Source organism: Microtus oregoni, unplaced genomic scaffold, assembly GCF_018167655.1.
Source record: "Microtus oregoni isolate MIOR12 unplaced genomic scaffold, Mior012 000003F_ref0000135, whole genome shotgun sequence".
NCBI classification, from domain to species: domain Eukaryota; kingdom Metazoa; phylum Chordata; class Mammalia; order Rodentia; family Cricetidae; genus Microtus; species Microtus oregoni.
The window spans coordinates 542,247-562,708 of record NW_024543062.1 but is presented as its reverse complement, the minus strand read 5'-3'; the positions used below and the strand labels follow the sequence as shown (position 1 = coordinate 562,708).

General features: G+C 47.3%; 1 protein-coding gene across 1 annotated transcript in view; it reads left to right on the top strand.

The window, feature by feature from the left end:
• The first annotated feature begins 1,758 nt into the window (after positions 1–1,758).
• The window catches only part of LOC121446026 (WD repeat domain phosphoinositide-interacting protein 2), a 34,484-nt gene continuing 15,780 nt past the window's right edge, over positions 1,759–20,462 (top strand). Inside the window, exons 1-2 of the mRNA XM_041648323.1 lie at positions 1,759–2,047; positions 8,478–8,560. Coding sequence (XP_041504257.1) covers positions 1,974–2,047; positions 8,478–8,560 — 157 coding nt within the window. The 5' untranslated portion in view covers positions 1,759–1,973. The remainder of the gene's footprint in view (positions 2,048–8,477; positions 8,561–20,462) is intronic.

Sequence of the window (20,462 nt, the reverse complement as noted above, 5' to 3'; positions counted from 1 at the left end):
TGTCAGGAGGCTCACAGAGGCCTGTAACCCCAGTTCCAGGGGACCTAATACCTTCTTGCCTTCATGGGGTACCCACACACATATGTGACATATACTTACACAGACATATACACATACAAACAAAAGAAAAAATATTTTTAAAAGAGAGAAAATGGAACTCAACCAAAGAAGGAATAATGAAGACTCTTAACTCTAGGGTAGCCTGAGACTTAATGTACGCTTTCAGCTTCACAGATACAGAGCAATTCATCGAAAGCCAAAGTATATGACATATAAAATAGCACAAAGATAATGATGATCAGAAAACCAAAGCTTCTAATAAAGTTTATAAATTAGAAAAAAGATATGGTCCTTGATAGGGTGACCACATTCCAGTGGAAGGCCAAATATATAGGCAGCACAAAATGAACTTGATGGGTTTAAAAAAGAAAGCCAGGTGGTAGAGGCGCATGCCTTTGATCCCAGCACTCAGGCGGATCTCTGTGAGCTGGAGGTCAGCATGGTCTACAGAATGAGTTCCAGGACAGGCTCCAAAGCTACAGAGAAACCCTGTCTTGAAACACCCCCCCCCCACCCCAAAAAAAAGGAAGGAAAGAAAAAGAGAACAAAAAAGAAAGGAAGGAAGGAAAAGAGAGAAAGGAAGGCAGACCAAGTTAGGTGACTCTCACCACCCAGACCTACAATCTGGGTAGTAAGGTTGACTATGATCAGAACGTACTATAGGAAACTCTCAATTTCTAAAACAAACAGCCAGGCAAGGTAGTACGTTTAATTCCTGCACTTAGGAGGCAGAGGCTGGTGAATCTCTATACGTTGAAGGTAAACCTATAGGGGCGGATCTCTGTGAGTTCGAGACTAGCCTGGTCTACAAGAGCTAGTTCCAGGACAGGCTCCAAAACCACAGAGAAACCCTGTCTCGAAAAACAAAAACAAAAAACAACAACAACAACAAAAAAAAACCCCACACACAGAAAAAGAGTCCACCTGAGCTACAGAGTTCAAAGCCAATCTAGGACACATATGGGACCCTATCTCGGTTCGAGGGAGGGCGGGCTGTGTCATCTTTTCCTCAACAACTGTCCTTTTTCCTGGGGCTGTACTAACTTCCCTCTATCCTCAAGAACAGCCTAGAGTTTGGGAGTCATAGCTTCTTGCCTACAGGTTCAGTTTTAACAGTGTCCAGAGACCCCCGCCACCTACTGTTCATCTTTCTGCCTTCTTGTCTTCTCACCCAAACTCATGCTGAACAAAAAAGCTTCGCTCTTCTCCAGGACCTTTGCCAACACGGGCGTTCCCATCCTCTTGGGGGAAGGGCCCGAAGGAAAGAGGAGAGAGGAAGGGCAAGAGGGAAGGAGGGAGGGAAGATGCTTCCCGTAAACTGTTTGCATGAATTAGTACATTTAAAGTAGACTCCTGACGGCACACGCCTTGGAGAAATCGTTTCCAGTCTCAGATCTAACATTTGATAGTTTACAGTTCTCGCTTTTCAAATCTGTAAAACGGAGATGCTCTATGCCCAAGGCGATGTGCACAGGCCCCCCCAGAACAATGATCAGCGCACCAGGACCAACGAGGTAACCCCGCGTTTGCAGAGGGCAAGGACCAGCCCACTCTGGGCCACGCGCAGGCGCGCCCGCCGGGGCCTCTTCAAGCATGCGCTAGTGACCGGAAACTCCCTCCGGAGCCTGCGGTGAAGAGGCGGGGCCTACGCAGCGGGTCTGCGCCGTACGCCTGCGTGCGTCGCGAGGGTGGGCGGGGTCGCGCAAGCGCGTAGCCCGTCCCGGCTCTGGAGCATAAACAAGAGTGCGGACGGGATGAGGCGGCGGTTGGTCCCCGCTCAGCGAGTGGCGGCGAGCGAGGGCGCAAGCCGGACCGGGCGCAGATCCTGAGTGGAACACGCTCCCGCGGGCCGCCCGAGTTGCGCCGCGCGCGCTCCCGCGAAGGGGGTCCGAGCCCGTCGCGCGCGCGCAGCCATGAACCTGGCGAGCCAGAGCGGAGAGGCCGGCGCCGGCCAGCTGCTGTTCGCCAACTTCAACCAGGATAACACGTAAGGCCGGGCTTGGGCACGGGGCCGGGTCAGAGGTCGAGGCTTGGATCGAGTTGAGGGGTGTCTAATGGGGGGCCTGAGCCCGCGCGACCGCCGGAGAGCTGCTGCCTCCTGGGCCGGGGGAGGTGATGGAACACGAGGCGTTCCCATCCACCTGTCCTCAGACCTAGCCTTTTGCAGAGTCGGGAAGGAACTGTGCACGCCGGTTTGTGCCGGTCACCCGGAATGGGTTTCTCGGCCGCCCTGGGCATTCATTGCTCACCTCCCTATTTCTCTGCATCTTCTATCGCTCTCATGGTTTCTCTTTTTCTTTTTACTTCTCTGCCATTCTTTCTGACAGGTAACTTTGTCTCCTCCAGACAACCAAACTGCAGAAACCCAGACCTTCGAACTAGAGAGACTTTGTCCTTAGAGGGCCTGGGTGCTCCAAGGGGGTGGAAGGTGGGGGTAAGGTGGGCTATTCCTGGAGTAAAAGAGAACCTTCATGCGACCTCCTGTTTTGCCAGACTGATCTGCCTTAGGTCCCAATGTGGTTCTTCAAGACTGGCTCGTTGGCATACCTGGGAGGTGGTAAATAGATGAGGCTTCTGAGGAAGGAAGGATGAGTTATGGGGCTGGAAGGAGAATAGCCATCTTGGGAAGTGAGTAAGAGGAAGTGATGTCAGAGGAGAAGGAATGGGTCACTTGGCATCACACTAAGTAGTTGGCTGCTGCTGACAGAATAGCATTAGCAAGATAGAGACTGAGGTATTTTGTTTTTCTTCAATTAAAAGTTAAATTGGAAAATGGCAGGCACCTGTATGAAGGAGCAACAGGTGCTCAATTGGACTTTCTCGATATTCTCAAGATCAGGGAGATGTCCAGAGATTTGGAAGGATGTGGGTCACCTGGTTCCGCCACAGACTAAGACGGTGAAGTTCAGAAAGGTCTGGCCCTTTCTGGATCTTAGGAGTGGTTAATGGTGGAATGGGGCAGGAATAGGCTCCTGTCTGCCCGAGTGTTCTCTCCTAGTGTTCTTTCTGTTCTACCACAGTGTGTCTTTTCTACCTCTGAAGACCCTGAGTATAGAAGTATAGTGTGGATCTGTACAAGTTAAAGCCACTAGGGCGCTGGAGAGATGACTCAATGGCTAAAACACTTGTCACACAACCGTGAGGATTAGAGTTGAGATCCCAGTACCCACAGAAAAGCTAGGCAGCTATCTATAACCCCACACTCTTGTTGAGAGAGGAGATCCCTGACTAGTTAGATTAGCAGTCAGTAAACTCTGGGGTTCAGGGAGAGACCGTACTTCATTAAATATACACCAACACTCAAGTGTAACCTCACAAACACATATTCAGATTGCTAAATACTGTGTTTTGTATGCAATACAGCACAAAGCCAGCACCGCGAAAGCTATCGGGACCTGTTGTAGCCTCGTAACTAAGCAGTGCTGTCTGGGTGGGAGGAAAACCCTTCCAGTCAGTAGCACCGGGGGACCATCAGGACTAAGTTTTTCCGATGGATTTTGGGAAGTCAGAGAGGGGCTGTGTCTATTCTAAGCCTCCTTTACCAGAGGCCTAGAGTAAAGGGACACAGCCTTCACCCCACCCCAATGTTAGACATGGTCTAGAGGCATTCATTCTCCTCCAAGCTTCCTCCAGGCACCAGGTACCATTCTGGAAGGCTATGCATTTGCCTGTAAACTGAAGATGGTTTCCGAAGGTCATTTAGCCTTGACTGCCTGCCCCTCTGCGTGCTTTTTGAAGCAGACAGTTGAGAAGTGCAGATTGCTGCAGAGCGTGGATGGGCAGCAATTCACAGAACCTGTGTGATGTGTTCAAGGGCAACCTAGTTCCCAGTTCTGGGGCTTCTTTGGGAGCATTGTTAGCACCCTAAGAAAACTGGCCAAGGAAAGACATCTGCTTTGGATGCTCTGAAAGGCCTTGGGGTTTTCTGGTGCAGGTCTGGGGTGGGGATGGGCTGGGTTCTCCAGGAACTTGGCCTGGTCATTGTCCTAAGTAAGGCATAGCACCTGACAGGTCACTGTGGCCATGGGGCATTCTGCTTCCTGTTTATAGTGGTGACTTGTCCCACTCATCCACATAATCAGTGTGACCTTTTCCTGGGGAAGGTAATGACAGGGGAAGGCCCCTATGGACTGACTGGGAAGCTGAGGGGCACCTGCTACACACTCTCACAGTGAAGGGGAAGCCTTCAAATTCAGTAATAGAGGTATCATGTCGTCATAAAACAGCAAAAAGATGTTGCAACAGGCTTGACTCATGGGAGGGGAAGATGAGAAAGGAGTACAAGTATATGCTTGAGGAGGTCAAAGGCATATCAGATCCTTTATGCTGGAGTGAAGGCATGTGAGTTGCCTGTTGTGGGTGGTGGGAATCGAACTCAGGTCCTTTGCAAGAAAAAAGCACCATTGAACAATCTCTAGCCAAGGCTCTGTTGGTGGGGCTGGGTCTTCTGTAGCTCGAGGCCAGAGTGGTAGCTGTGATTGGCCTTGAACTTTAGAGCTTCCTCCTTTGCTTACCTCCCCACCGCGGGAGTTCTGAGGTGGGCACCACCGCACCCTTTACATCTTTATTTATCTATTTTTGCTTGTTTTTCTTTTGGGACAGGATTTCTCTGTAGCTTTGGAGCCGCTCCTGGAACTAGCTCTAGTAGACCAGGCTGGTCTCAAACTCACAGAGATCTGCCTGCCTCTGCCTCCTGAGTGCTGGGATTACAGGTGTGCACGACCACTACCCGGCTTCTGATGTCTCATTTTCTGATAAGAGAACCTACCAAAGATTGTTGGTGTTTGTAATGAGACATGTAAGACACTTGATAGCCAAGGCCCACAGTTGGCCCAGCAGGCACTCTGCTGCACCTGAGCCTGTTCCAGTGTCATTATGTTCTTAGCCTGGTAAAGTTTTTACGTTCTGTTTCTTCTTGATGAAAGGCCACCATCAGTTAGAAAGCTTTAGGCACCAAAATTCTAGCCCAGATATTTAATAGTCTAATCAGTTTTGTTTATCTAGAACATCAAAAAGATTTTGCAGATCTCTGTGAGTTCAAGGCCAGGCTGGTCCAAAGTGAGTTCCAGTACAGCTAGGACTACACTGAAAAACCTGTCTCGATAAACCAAACACACACACACACTAACTTCCCATGGGGAGCACCACTAAGAACCAACCTCTCTGGACTCCACATAACCACTTCGAGACAGGGTTTCTCTGTGTAGCTTTGTAGCCTGTCCTGGCACTAGCTTTGTAGACCAGGCTGGCTTTGAACTCACAGAGATCCACCTGCCTCTGCCTCCGGAGTGCTGGGGTTAAAGGCGTGCCCCACCACCGCCCTGCTAAAGATTTATTTATTATGTATACAGTGTTCTGTCTGCACAACAGAAGAGGGCACCAAATCTCATTACAAGCTACCATGTGGGTGCTGGAAACTCAGGACCTCTGGTCAGGCAGTCAGTGCTCTTAACCTCTGAGCCATTTCTCCAGCCCAAGCCACTTCCAGTGCTTATAGGCAAGGATCTCCCTAAGTGTCTGCGATTTCCAGTGAACAGGAAGTGCAAAGGGGTGGTGTTGACGGGGTAATCCGGCAGGAAGACTGACAGCTGTCTGTTAGGGTAGGCTTTTATTTTTGTTATGCTGGCAATTGAACCCAGGCCTCACACGTGCTAACAGCTCCAGAAAATTCCTTTGAATTATTATGGTCAGGGGCCTGGAAAGATGGCTCAAGCAGTTAAAAGCACCTAGTGCTCTTGCAGAGGACCCAGATTTTTGGTTCCTAGCACCCACATGCTGACTCTCAACCACCTGTTTGTTACTCCAGTTCCAGGAGATCCAATACCCTCTTTTGGCTCCCAGAGTTCCTGTACACATGTAGTTTACATACATACATTCAGGCATATATCATTCACATAGAATTCATATATATGTATGTGTATGTATATATATGTGTGTGTGTAAGTATGTATGTATTTCACATGATCGGGCCATCTGATGGGGGAGACACAAAACCCTGAACCCAAAAGAATTTGCCAAAGCAGACATGTTCATGTCTATCCCAGCACATAGGAAGACTGAGGCAGGAGGATTAAAAGTCCCAGGCCAGCCATATCTTAGATTCCATTTCAAACAAATGAGATAAGAATGTGTCCTTTTGTCTTAAGAACACAAACATTTTCTTTGGGGGTCTGGAAAGGTGGCTCAGTAGTTAGGAGCCCTTGTTATTCTTCCAGAGGACCTGAGCAACCACTGCTCAGAGCTGCCTGTTAACATCACTGCAGCTGCCCCACACGTGTGGAAGGCATTCACGTAGATGTACTCCTATAAATACACATCTTTAAAACATACAGGAAAATACATAATTTAAGAATGATTTTTGTTTTTTTCTTTTTGTCCTTGGTATTTTGGGTATTTTCATTTTTTGCTGTGAGGCAGGGACTCACCGAAGCCCAGGCTAGCTCTGAACTGCTGATATTCCTGCTTCTTCCTCCCAAGTACCAGGGTGGTTTGTATTTTAAATTCAGAATTAGTTGAAGTAAGAGAGATTAAAATTTTCTCGTTTGTCTGGAAGATATTTTCTTGAACACCAATTTTCTAGACGTTCTTAGCTGCTGAGATTTTATTTTTAACCTTTCTGGAAAACTGTTTTGTTTCTCTTTTGTTTATTTATTTATTTCTAAATTTAAGACATGGCTGGCCTGGCATCTGCCGTGTAGATCAGGCTAGACTCTGAGTGCTGGGATTAAAAGTGTGTACCACCTTGGCCACCTTTTACTGCTCACAGTGTGTACAGATACCTAGACCTGATTACTTGATTCAAAGAACTTAGTGTAGTGAAGTATTAAGACAAACACCTAGTGGAGAAAGTTTGTGGTCCTTTATGCTATAAGACAAGCTCATACTACTAAGATTTCAGCACTGCTCATAGAGCCTTTCTCATCCTCCCCCTCCCCCCAGTTTGGTGATTTGATGCAGGGCCTCATGCAGCCTAGGCTGCCTTTGGTCTATAGCCAAGGAGGACCTGAACTTTTTTGATCTTTCAGCCTTTGCCTCCCAGATGCTAGAATTATAGGCAAATGTTACCTACCACCCCCAGCTTCTAGGAGTGTGTCCACTTCTCTGGGAGGGCTGGGAACATCAAGTGTTCAGTAGATGAGCTTGTTGTTAAAGTAGCCCCAAGTGTTGTCCTGGGGTACAAATACAAATTGGGTGAAAGTCCTTTGCTCTGCCCAGGCGCTTAGACCAGGAATAGCCCCAGTGTCTGAACTGTGTCTCCTCAGTCCCTCCTTTCCCCCATCCTCCTTTGCATCGGTGAAGCCTGGCTGTGCTGCTTGCTCTTGCTGCCTTGGTCAGTTGCATTCTGGAGATGGAATTTTCTGATCAGAAGCCCCTTCATTTGGTGTCACCAAGACACTGTGCTCCAAGCCTTTTAGCCAAGGCTGGGAGTTGGTGAACATGGCCTGTCAAATATAAGCCATCGAAAAGAACAAAGATAATAGTCTTCCCCTCCCAGGGTCTAAGTAGTTCCCTTAGTGCGAGTCATTCCCACCCTACCTCTCAGGCACAGTGCAGTGGGTGCTGGAGGCAGTCCCAAAATGAGGATGGATACCAAGCCTGGGTTTAAGGGTGGAGAATGCTGTGCAACTTACTGAACTTGAAGGCCCGCGAGCGCCAAAACAGTTGTGTGTCTGCAGTCACTGGCTGACAGCTGATTATTCTGTGGTTAGGTCTTAAACTTAGAGCTCTGAGTTTTGTTCATTTATTTTTTGACTACTTTTCATCTTTCCCCAGGCTTTTATTGAGGGTAACAGACAAACCTAAATATACTTAAAGTCTATAGCCAGATACCCTCCTACAGGTGTATGTGGGATGTGTGACCACTGGGCTGGGGAGATAGATAGTTCAGAGGGTAAAGCACGTGCTGTTAAAATGAGGGGGAGTTCATCTCTGAAGAGCACACATCAAGCCAGCTGTGTGTCCGGTCTTCCTAAGGTTGGGTAGGGAGCAACCAAGGATTCCTGGACCATCGGAGGCCAGCTAGCCTGGTGTGTGCAGCTGTGATGAGAGCCCTGTCTCTAACAAGGTGGGAGGGGAGGGCCAACACCTCAGGTCATTCCCTGACTCCACTGTGTACCACGGCTTATACTTGCTCACAAACACGAGCTGTCACCTGACATGCTTGGGTTCTGTGTATGATAACCATATTGTGTCAGGTCCCAGCACCTTGTTAACCATCATGGCCCTGCCTTATGCTTGACAACCCTCTGGCCTGTAGCATCCTCTACCACGTATCTGATCCAGACCTGTGAGATAGCTCGGAACACGCGGTGATTTCTGGTAGAAACCCGGTTTACTGGAGGTAAGGTAGGTACTGGTTTATGCATGACTGCTGTCTCCATGCCTTAGCTCTTACTTGTGATCTGGCTTTTTTGCAGGTCCCTCGCGGTTGGTAGTAAGTCCGGGTATAAGTTTTTCTCCCTTTCTTCTGTGGATAAGCTGGAACAGATCTATGAATGCAGTAAGTGCTTGCTTTATTTTCCCTTTGTTAAACAAAGTAGACTTGTTGAACTGGAATTGGAATGCAGTCCTCTACTCCCAGCACTGGGCGGTTCAAATCCACATAGCCTTGGGCCAGTCCTCTTCCACCCTACCCACCTCAGGATTGACCTCTGGGTGTCCTCCTAGGTCTCTGCATATTTGCATATAATGTACATTTAGGGCTTCCCAGCTTTTAGGATCTGGTATCTTACCGTACACCCTCCTTACTACCCTTTACCTGAGGTTACTATCATAAAGGGGTTCTAGGAGCTGTTCCGCCCCCATAGGTTTTCTTTTGTTGTCATTTGGAAGGCCCCAAGCTGAGTCTTTTGACAAACAGAAGTCCTGCCTGGCTGCTGTGTGTGGTCAGGATTGGAAGTTGATGACTGCAGAGCACATCACTGGGGCTGAAGACAGTTCAGTGCTCCAGCACTTGCTGGAACCCACATGGTAGGTAGTTCACAGCCATCTGCAAGTCCAGGGAATCTGACGCCCTCTTCTGACATTCGCAGACACTAGGCACATACGTGGTACACAGACATGCAAGTACAGGTAGAACACTCATACACATAAAAGTAAGTACATTTTAAAAAATAATAATTTGTATGTATGAGTGGTTTGTTTGTGTGGATGTGGAGGTCAGAGGTGAGAAGTTGTCTTTTTCAGATACTTTGTTTTTCAAGATAGCTGTGCTATCCTGGAACTTGCTCTGTAGACCAGGCTGGCCTCGAACTCAGATCCACCTCCTGAGTGCTGGGATTAAAGTTTTGTACCACTACTGCCTGGCTACACTGCTTTTTGTTTTTTTGTTTTGTGGTTTGTTTTTTTTTTTCATCCTTTGCATTTTTTGTTTGTTTTTGAGGCAGACTCTGTCACTGAACTTGGAGCCAGTCAGCAGGGCTGGATTGACTGATCAGTGAGTTCCAGGCACCCTCCTGTCTCTGCCCCACCTGCATTCTGTAATTACAGGCATGAGCTAACATCCAGGTTTTTACATCAGTAAAATGTCTGGGGATCTGAATGCAAATCCTCTTCCTTGCTGCTTTACCATTGGCTATGTCCCCAGCCTCTATACACTACTAAAGACAGGTTTTTATTATATTTTATTTATTTAGTGTGTATGACCTTAAATGCACACATGCATTACCGCACTAGTCTGGAGTTCAGGGGACAACTTACAAGAGTCTACTTTCTCTTTCCACTATTTGGGTCCCAGGTCAAACTCAGGTGTGCCAGCAGGCACTTTCACCGACTGTGAAAAAAAGTATATTTAAAAAGGTGGAGGAAGGCCCCACTGAAAAGGTGGCTCAGTAATTTTTTTTTTTTTCCGAGATAGGGTTTCTCCATAGTTTTTGGTTCCTGTCCTGGAACTAGCTCTTGTAGACCAGGCTGGCCTCAAACTCACAGAGATCCGCCTGCCTCTGCCTCCCTAGTGCTGGGATTAAAGGCGTGCACCACTACCACCTGGCTGGCTCAGTAATTTTTAAAAAATTACTGTTCCTGCAAAGGGCCTGGTTTTGGTTCCCAGTGCTTATACCAGGAGGCTTACGTTTGCCTGTAACTCAGTTCCAAGGTCTCTAACAGCTCTTTCTGTTTTCTGAGGGCAGATATACACAATAAACATTTAAAAATATTTTTTACTGCCTTAAAAAAAATTGTGGCCATGTGTGGTGGCTCATGCCTTTAAACCCAGCACTCAGGAGGCTGAGGCAGTCAGATACCTGTGTTTAAGGTCAGCCAAGGCTACATAGCATGGTGAAACCATGTCTCAAAAAAGAAAAAACAAACAAATGTTGTGTAGTGGGGTACAGTGTCGGGCACAACCTGCGGGCATTGGTTCTCTATGCCATGTAGGTCCCAGGGATTGGGACCAAGGCTTGGCAGCAAACGCCTTTACCTGTTAAGTTTCTTGCAGGACAACACCCCCCTACACACGCGCGCGCGCACACACACACACACACACACACACACACACTTGTTAAGGGGAAACACTTTAAATTGACATGCAACCTGAATTCCTAAGATGCAGCCCCTCTGTCAAAGACTGTGGCCAGGGCATCACTCCTCAGTCTTTCACACGTCTCCAGTTTTGCATGTGTCTGCTTACGTGTTTAATTCTGTGATGTCTGAGCCCTGAGGAGAGTCCTGTATCTCCCACCATCCTGCCCCAGAGCAGTGTGGTTCTCAACCTTCCTAATGCTGTAGCCCTTTAGTATCGCCCTCATCCTGTGGTGATCCCAGCTGTTTTCATTGCTACTTCATAGTTATAATTTTGCTATTATTGTGAATCATAATGTAAATATCAGAGTCTCCCTATGGTCTGTGATGACCCCTGTGAAATGGTCTCGACCCACAGGTTGAAATCCACTGCCCTGGGAAGCTCCTGAGGGTGAAGTCAGGCCCAGTGGCCTGTCTGTAATCCCAAGGTTTGGGAGGGTTGTTTGCTATCAGCCTAGGTGCAGAGTGAGACCCTGTCTAGAAAAAGGCAAAATAACAATTAACTAATAAAAAAACAAAACCCCTTCATGTTTATAACCCTGTCTTCTTGCTTCCTCCTGCCCACTGTCTGACGCTGGCAGCCACTGATCTTCTAGTTCTTGAGTCTTCCTGAGTACTGGGCATGTCAGGTTTGAAAGTTGTATCAGGTTGTTTCTGTGGTCGCTACAGTGAGCTTCCTGAAGTTCAACTGAATAGGAAGAACAAATTTATTTAGGTCCCTTTAGGAGATCCAGGGGCGTGACTGCTAGCTGCACAGACACCATAGGCAAGAGGGTGGGAGCAGTGACCACAGCTGAAGACGGGAGGGCTGGATGTTGCCCTTGTAACAGTTTTTCTTTTGTTTTGTTTGGCCTGCAAGCTTATGAGGGCAGGGCATCTGATCCCCAGGACCGAAGTTACTGCTGGTTCTGAGCTGTGCAATGAGTGCTGGGAATCTAACCCAGGTCCTCAGCAGAGCAATACTTTTGCGTAGATTCTGGGGAGTCAAATTGAGGTCCTCACACTGGAGACAGATGCTTTACCCACTGAGCCATCCCCAAAGCCTGGTGATTGGCTTTTCGGTCAGCACAATACCCTAAGAAGTTAACCCAAGTGTGACAATATGCTTTTTTTTGTTGTTGTTGATTGAGTAGTAGTTCACAGTTTAACTGTGAGCTCATGGAAAGACACAGTGATAGTCTAGATCTGGACCATGACAAGTAAGGCAGCCGTGCGCATCCATGGGTGGCTTTCTGTGCAGATGGGAATTTTCATTTCTTGGAGGTGAGTGCCCCAGAGTACAGTTGTTTTTTTGGCAACTGCATGTGTAGGTTTTTTTTTTTTTTTAACTAATTTAATATAGGTGGGGTGGGTGTACCTGTGATCCTGAGGCTTAGGAAGTGGGGCAGAGTGAGCAGAAGTACAAGCTCATGCTCAGCTAGAGAGTGAATTTGAGCCCAAATTGGATTCCATCTGCAGCAACAAAGCAGACCAGAGATGGCCACACTCCCTCGGTGTCTCGCCCTCATTCACCAGCAATGTGAGAAATTCCGCATGCTTGATTGCACTGCACGCCTTTCCCCTCGCTCAACTCTTCTGATAGTGCAGTATTGTCCCATGCTTTTAGTTTATGTTTCCTTTGGGTTGTGGTGTTGAATGCCTTTTTGGTTTTGCCATAGGGTTGGTCTGTTTTTAGACAGAATCTGTGTCCTAGAACTGACTGTCCGAGAACTCTGTTGATCAAACTGGCCTCAAACTCACAGATCTTCCTGCCTCTGCCTCCTAGTGCCTGGATTAAAGGTGTGTCCACTAAACCCGGCTTTGCTTTTGTTTTTTGAGATTGGCTAGCCTCAACTCTCCTGAGGTTACAGCTCAGTGTCAATCATTTTTATCCCTTACCCTCAAATTTTGCCGACTCGTTTGTTTAAAACCAGTCTCAGGTAGTTCAGGGTGGCTTCGAACTTACTATGAAGTCAAGATTGGCCCTAAATTGCCTATTCTCTACCTTGAAGTGACGTTCAGACTTTAAGACTATTCTGGTTGCTGAAGAGGAGTGACAGGTGCCTAGAAGTGACAAGCATGAGGCTGGGAACTCTAGTGAACAATTAGTGGCACCCTAGCCCTGGCCTAAGGTGAGGGGGACACTGAAGCTTCCTTAGAATTCCAGAGTCCTGCCCACTAGGAGAGTAGAGGGCTCCATTCCTGCTCAGTGTCATCTTGAAGGTGCCGTTGACTCCAGGATGCAGTGTGTCTGGCTTCAGTGTCGCCTTGGTTGTTACTGTCTCAAAAGTGATCACCCTCTAGGAGAGAGTGGCACCAGGGTTCCTTCCCTGTGTCCTGCTGCTTTATCTGTCCTCATGGTCACCTCCTCATGGTCCCCCAGTGTCCTCTGCCTCAGAGATGGTGACTAAAGCAGATGTCACCCAGTGATTACTGATGTCGGGCATCTCCTCAGGGAAAGGATCCCTTGGTCTTTACCCATGGCTGACGCTGTGATCAAGTCTCTAGTGCAGAGTGCCTTGCCTGCACTGTCCGATTGTGGCGTCACTGTCAGCGCCTGTGTGGGAGACTGTGTAGAGGAGGACTGTCAGTACCTAGTCCTCATCGGCCTCTGCCGCAACTTCCTGACTGGCTTTAGGTGGGAACAGAGTGTGATGTCTTGATAATATCTCGTAAGTGTGGAAGGTAGTGTGCCAGCTTGTGTGTCCCCTTGGTGAACTTTGATTCTTAAAAATAGATGCTGAAGCAGGAAAGAACATTCCAGTTCATGCTTTCTAGCTTGTGTTTTTTATGGTTGTGTGCTCGAGCATGTGTGTGGCAGGTCAGAAGAGTGTCTTGGTGTCTGTTCAGGCCTTCCACCTTCGTGTGATCTGTGAAGCTATGAAGCTTGAACTCTGGTCTCCAGGTGCAGCAAGCACCTTTACCTGCTGAGCCATATGGCCAGCTCCATTTAGTTACTCTTCCACCCAGACACTGATGGGGGCTTCTGTCCCTGCAGTGCTGCGCCCTCCTCTCTCACAGAGATAACTCCTGGGAAAACCAGTTTCCCTCTGAGTGGGTGTCAAGGTTATCTAGTACTCTTCTGCAAGTAGGAAAGAATCTTACTTCTTTACGGCTCCAATTCGAGGTCTTGTACACTTGTGAATCCTAGCGGTCTATCATAAAATCAAATCTTTGCAATCAGCCCCTGCTGTTTATCAAAAAAATGAGCCAAGGCGGGTCCTTGGGAACAAGGGGAACAAGACCAACCACTGCTTGTTTCTTTAAAGCAAACAAAAAGTAAAAACTTTGCCCAGCAGCATTGTTGGATCTTTACTGACAGTGCTGTTGTAACTTCAGACTTTTCACTTATTTTCATATTTAAGACAGGGTCTTATTAGGTAGCCCAGACTGGCTTGGAATTACTGAGCCTCCAGCTTTAGATTCCTGGATGCTAGGATTACTGGTGTATGCTACCATACCTGTGTTCCATTATTTCAAACTCAGTCTCTTTCCCCCTCACCCCTGAGGGTAAACCAGGCTGGCCTCTAACTCACTGTGTTGTTGGGTTGACCTTGAACATCTGATCTTCCTGTCTGTCTCCCAAGTCTTGGCATTTAAAGTCAGGCATCACTGCTCTGGTTTTGATGCAGATGTGTGGGTAGAACCCAGGGCTTCTGTATACTAGGCAACAGCAACACTATAACAGCAGTGTCCACTATTAAGTTAAATACATAAAAGATCTTTGTAAAATGTCAGAGTGTAGAAGTGAGCTTCTCCAGATGCCTCATGGGGCAGAAGCATGTGAGTGGGGACAGCTCCCTCACAAAATGTGCTCTTCTGAAAGTCCAGGAAGTGAGCCCATCTGTAGCTCAGCGGTGTCTGAAACCTTGGTGGCTGTGGGAGCCTTCCCTAGACAGAATACCTTATGGACCATAGTCTATGTCCTCAGGTCTGAGAAAGGATGCTTTTCCCAATGATGGCCATGAGATTTTACAGTAATGGAGTCACTTCTCTCCCTCGGTCTGCTAGGGGAGCAGCTCTTGGCTGGCATCTCTGGGCGAGCCCCGTGCACAGACAGGTCTGTATGGACATATGCCCCATCAGTTCTTCAATGTCCTGTTCTTCCCATTGACGGCCACCATCGTTGCCAGCTATCCACTGTGCCACAGATGCAAAACACTTAGCCCACATAATTCCTCTCTTCAGGTAGACTTCAAGGCTTCTAGACAGCCAACCTCAAGGAAGAAAGTAGGCAGCATTGTGCCTGAGGCCACCTAGAAACTGGGCCATTGCCACTTGAGCTCACTGAAGTTTGTTTTTTTTTTTTTTTTTTTTTTGGTTTTTCGAGACAGGGTTTCTCTGTGGCTTTGGAGCCTGTCCTGGAACTAGCTCTGTAGACCAGGCTGGTCTCGAACTCACAGAGATCCGCCTGCCTCTGCCTCCCGAGTGCTGGGATTAAAGGCATGCGCCACCATCGCCCGGCTTTGTATTCATAGTTTTCTGTGCATCCGCTTGGGTGCACTCTGACTTTGGTGTGCCACCGTGGGTCTCCTTGGCCAGCCTGCTAACCACTGCTTCTCAGCAAGGTTGAGCTGTCCTCAATCGAATGGACAGGGCCATACCAAGTGTGCTGGTGTGCTGGTTCTGTCAGCACCAAGCTTAGTAAACAGCAGTGGGCTGGGAGAGGGCCCAACAGGTAAAGTACCTGCTACATAGGCATGTTCAGATCCCCAGCACCCGAGTAAAGGCAGGTATGGCAGTGCCTGTTACTCTGGTGCTGGGGAAAGGAGGACAGGCAGGTGGATCCTGGCCAGCTAGTCTTGCCACCCTAAGAACACCAGGTTCAGTGGGAGGCCAGCAGAAAAAGACATCTCTCAACAATCTTTTGTTTGGCCTGCCCACACTCATACACATGCACATGTCTACACAGTCAGCTTTTCTTGGTCAGTCAGAGACTGGGGGGCAGGTTCCCCTGCCATTTGCAGTGGGTCCACCCCTTTTCCTGGTGGAAGTCAGATAAAAGATACAGATAGAAAGTTGCCCCAGAAAATCTAGCAGTTGTTTGATGTCTTCAGTGGTTTGTTTTTGTTTTATGTTTGGTTTTTGTTTGTTTGTTTTTTTGTTTTGTGTGTGTGTGTGTGTGTGTGTGTGAGAGAGAGAGAGAGAGAGAGAGAGAGAGAGAGAGAGAGAGAGGGTTTCTCTGTAGCTTTGAAGCCTGAAGCCTTGAACTCAGAGATCCTCCTCTTTCTGGGATTGAAGGCATGCACCACCACTGCCTAACAGTCTTCAGTATTTTTAGAGAGACTTCCCCCACACACACTGACGCCCATTGCCTGGAGTTGGAAAACTGGAAAGACCTGGAGGGAATGCCTACTTGGGTTCTGTCTTGTGTCCATGGCCCGTTTTTCCCTAGGTGGCATGGTTTGTAATGAGAGGTCCCCCTACCGCTTGTATCAGTAACCTCTTGCTTCAGGTCTTAGTGTACCAGTCAGAGTTCATAGGCTGCACTAGGCTACCTAAGGTGGGTTTTAGTGTGATTTAATACAACAAAAACAAGCTCTTTGGGATATAGTTTCTGTACCTTTCTGCTTAAAGTTTAAAGTTGGGTAACTCCTAGTACATTTCCTAAGTTGAGTAGCCTACCACTGTGGAATATTCAAATGTTTTTATCATCTCTTAAAGCTCAAGTCCATTAGCAGTCACTCCCCATTCCCTCTCTGCCCAGCCCAGCTCAGCCACTCATCTCCTTTCTGCATCTATAGATTTGCTGTCTGGGCTTTGCAGATAAATGCAACTGAGTGTGGCTGGTTCTCTGATCGTTTGGAATGTTTTTACAGCTCTTCCCTGCTCCCCCATGTATCGTGCCTTCCTTTGTAGCATACTCTCCACCTGTCCTGCATGCAGCCTCTCATTCATGCATGGCATGGGCTGTTTGCATTTCTTTACTGTTGTGAATAGCTTTGGTGTGCTAGCAGTGGTGTTCCCGCTCATAGAATAGATAAGGGAGTCAGATGACTTTGAGGAACTTGGCCTTGGCCACTGGTGAATAAAGCTGGTAGGTAACTTCCTAGTGTTAGAAAGGTGGGGCCAACAGATAAACACTGACCCCCCACCCCACCCTTAGCCAAGGTAGCCCAACACGGGGTGTTTCTGTTTTGGTTTTGTTTGTTTAGCAAATTAATGATATAAGGCAATAATTTGGGAAGTTGATCCTATGTCCCTTCCTATTGTGAGGCTAATCACTAGTTCAGCATCTTAGAGAAGGTATTGGACTAAGTAAATATAAGGTATGGCTAGTCCCTCTGCAGGGAAAACATCCACAATCTAACAGACTTGGATCCAGGTGAACTCTGTCTCAGGGATGTGCAGTGATTTCCATTGTTGAAAATGGTGTTAGAGATCTTTCTTTTTTTTCTTTTTGTTGTTGAAACAGGGTTTCTTTGTAGTGCTGGCTGTCCCGGACTTCTGTAGACCAGGATGACCTTGAATTCACAGAGGTCTACCTGCCTATACCTCCCAAGTGCTGAGATTAAAGATATGTGCCTGCATGCCTAGCCAAGAAATCTTCCTCCTCTTAGATGTCTTCCCCCCCCCCCACTCTGGCTGGCCTATAATTCAGAGATCCGCTTGCCTCAGCACTGCTTGTACCTATGCTAGGATAAGGGTGTGCTTTAACCCACCCCCTCCTCCCCGTCTCTTGGCTTCTAATTCTGGTTTCAGGGACGGGGGAGTTTGGTTGCTCCTTTTTGGTTTTTCAAGCCAGAGTTTTCTCTGTATCTGTGTAGCCCTGCCTGTCTTGAAACTCTGTAGACCAGACTGGCCTCTAATTCACAGAGATCTGCCTGCCTCTGCCTCTTGAGTGCTGGGATTAAATGTATGCACCATCCTGCCTGACTATTTTACTCTCTTTTCTTTTTTGTATTTTTTTTTATTGATATTTATTGGGCTCTACATTTTTCTCTGCTCCCCTCCCTCCCTCTCCCCTTCCACCTACAATCCTCCCCCAAGGTTTCCATGCTCCCAATTTACTCAGGAGATCTTGTCTTTTTCTACTTTGTACTTCCCATGTAGATTATATCTATGTAAGTCTCTCTTAGAGTCCTCATTGTTGTCTAAGTTCTCTGGGATTGTGGTTTTTAGGCTGGCTTTCTTTGCTTTATGTTTAAAAACCACCTATGAGTGAGTACATGTGATAATTGTCTTTCTTTATCTGGGTTATTTCACTCAAAATGTTTTCTAACTCTATCCATTTTCCAGCAAAATTCAAGATGTCGTTATTTTTTTCTGCTATGTAGTATTCCATTGTGTAAATGTACCACATTTTCCTTATCCATTCTTGTGATCAAGGGGCATTTAGGTTGTTTCCAGGTTCTGGCTATGACCAACAATGCTGCTGTGAACATAGTTGAGTACATGTCCTTGTGGCACGATTGAGCATCCTTTGGATATATACCCAAAAGTGGTATTGCTGGGTCTTGAGGAAGGTTGTTTCCTAATTTTCTGAAAAATCGCCACACTGACATCCACAGGGATTGTACCAGCTTGCATTCCCACCAGCAATGCAGAAGTGTTCCCTTTTCCCCAAAACCTCTCCAGTATAAGTTTTCATCAGTGTTTTTGATCTTGGCCATTCTTACAGGTGTAAGATGGAATCTCAGAGTTGTTTTGATTTGCATTTCTCTGATGACTAAGGATGTTGAACATTTCCTTAAGTGTCTTTTAGCCATTTTAGATTCCTCTGTTGAGAGTTCTCTGTTTAGGTCTGTATTTCATTTTTTTTTTATTGGATTATGTGATCTTTCGGTGTCCATTTTTTTGAGTTCTTTGTATATTTTGGAGATCAGACCTCTATCTGATGTGGGGTCAGTGAAGATCTTTTCCCATTCTGTAGGCTGTCATTTTGTCTTGTTGACTGTGTCCTTTGCTTTACAGAAGCTTTTCAGTTTCAGGAGGTCCCATTTATTGTTTCTCTCAGTGTCTGTGCTGCTGGGGTTTAGGAAGTGGTTCCCTGTGCAAATGCGTTCAAGTGTGCTTCCCACTTTCTCTTCTGTAAGGTTCAATGTGGCTGGCTTTATGTTGAGGTCTTTGATCCATTTGGACTTGAGTTTTGTGCATGGTGATAGATATGGGTCTATTTTCATTCTTCTACATGTTGATATCCAGTTATGCCAGCACCACTTGTTAAATATGCTTTCTTTTTTCCATTTGATATTTTTTGTTTCTTTATCAAAGATCAGGTGTTTGAAGATGTGTGGATTGATATCCGGGTCTTCTATTCGGTTCCATTGGTCCTCCTGTCTGTTCTTATGCCAACCAATATCAGGCTGTTTTCAGTACTGTAGCTCTGTAGTAGAGTTTGAAGTCAGGGATTGTGATGCCCCCAGAAGTTCTTTTATTGTACTGGATTGTTTTGGCTATCCTGGGTTTTTTGCTTTTCCATATGAAGTTGAGTACCATTCTTTCAGGGTCTGAAGAATTTTGCTGTAATTTTGATGGGCATTACATTGAATCTGTTTTTTACTCTTTTAAACGGAGTTTCACTGTGTAATGATGACTGGCTTCAGACTTGCAACAGTCCTCTGCCTCGGCCTCCTGGTGCCGACTGTAGGTGTGAGCCCCGCACCCAGCCTGAACAGTAGTTGTTTTGTCTGCCTCTGTAGCACTGGTGCAATTTTCCTCCAGTTGACTGGGTTTGAATTCCTGGCTGTGATGTCCCAGATCCTTCTTGTGCCCGCTGCTGGCTCTGCTTTATCAAGCTACACTTGCACTTAGGAAACCTTCCACCTCTGCCCTGCCCTCAAAGCCAGTAATGACCCTTGCTCTAGAGAGAGTTTGGTGCTCACAGCAGGGAACACCAGGCCGTCCCCCAGATGACCTGATCTCCTACTGGCCTCTGGACCTGGCTGGGATCCTCCCTCCTCCTCACTGAGAAGGGGGTGGAGTTTCCCACAGTTTTAATTTAGTCTTATTGGATTTTATTGCTCCTGGCATTATTAAGTAGCAGGATCCTGGGTCTTTGACCTGTGTCTGGTGAAGTGCCAGCTTGGGTTAGCACATAGGGGCTCCTGTGACAGTTCCCAAAACTCCAATCTAGTCCTTTCTGCGTCTTCGAGGCTATTGAAGCCAGTCCTCATCACCGCTGACAGCAAGAGCCAATTGAACTTACTATATATACCAGTATGCCCTCAAATTTACAGGGATCCTCTCGCTTCTAGTGCCACTACAGCTGTGTGTGTGTGTGTGTGTGTGTGTGTGTGTGTGTGTGTGTCGGAGGGCTGGTATGTAGAGTCCAGCTTGACACTTTAACACTCTTTGGGCTAGCTAGCCATTGAGCTGCACGGGTCCTCATGTCTCTGCCTCGCCGGTACACCACCATGCCCTGCTTTGTTCATGGGTGCCGTTGGGGAGAGGTTCTCGTGCTTGAATTAAGGATGTGTTTGTATGCACAGGAGTGCAGGTGCCCTCAGGTCAGAGGAGGGCATCAGATCCCCTGGAGGTAGAGTTCCAGGCCAGTTGCAAGTCAGATGTGGGTGCTGGGACCTGAACTCAGGCCCTCTACAGAAACTCTTCACTGCTGAGCCACCTCTCCAGCTCTAGCCTTTTTTAAGATTGGGTATCACTATGTGACTTTGGCTAGCCTAGAACTCTATGTAAACCAGGATGTTTACATATGTCACAAGAGATCCACCTGCCTCTGCATCTTGAGTGCTAGGACGAGAGGTGTGTGTTACCACACCTGGCAGCTGTGAACCGATCACTTTTCCACATTCCAAGTGATGTGATTACAGGTGTATACACCTTGCCCAGTTTGTGTTACTGAAAATCTACCCAGGCTTTGTGCATGCTGGGTATCCCCTGAGCTACACACTCATGATGCTCTTCCTGCCTAGAAAGTTTATTGTGGTAGATGCCTTGGGGTTTCT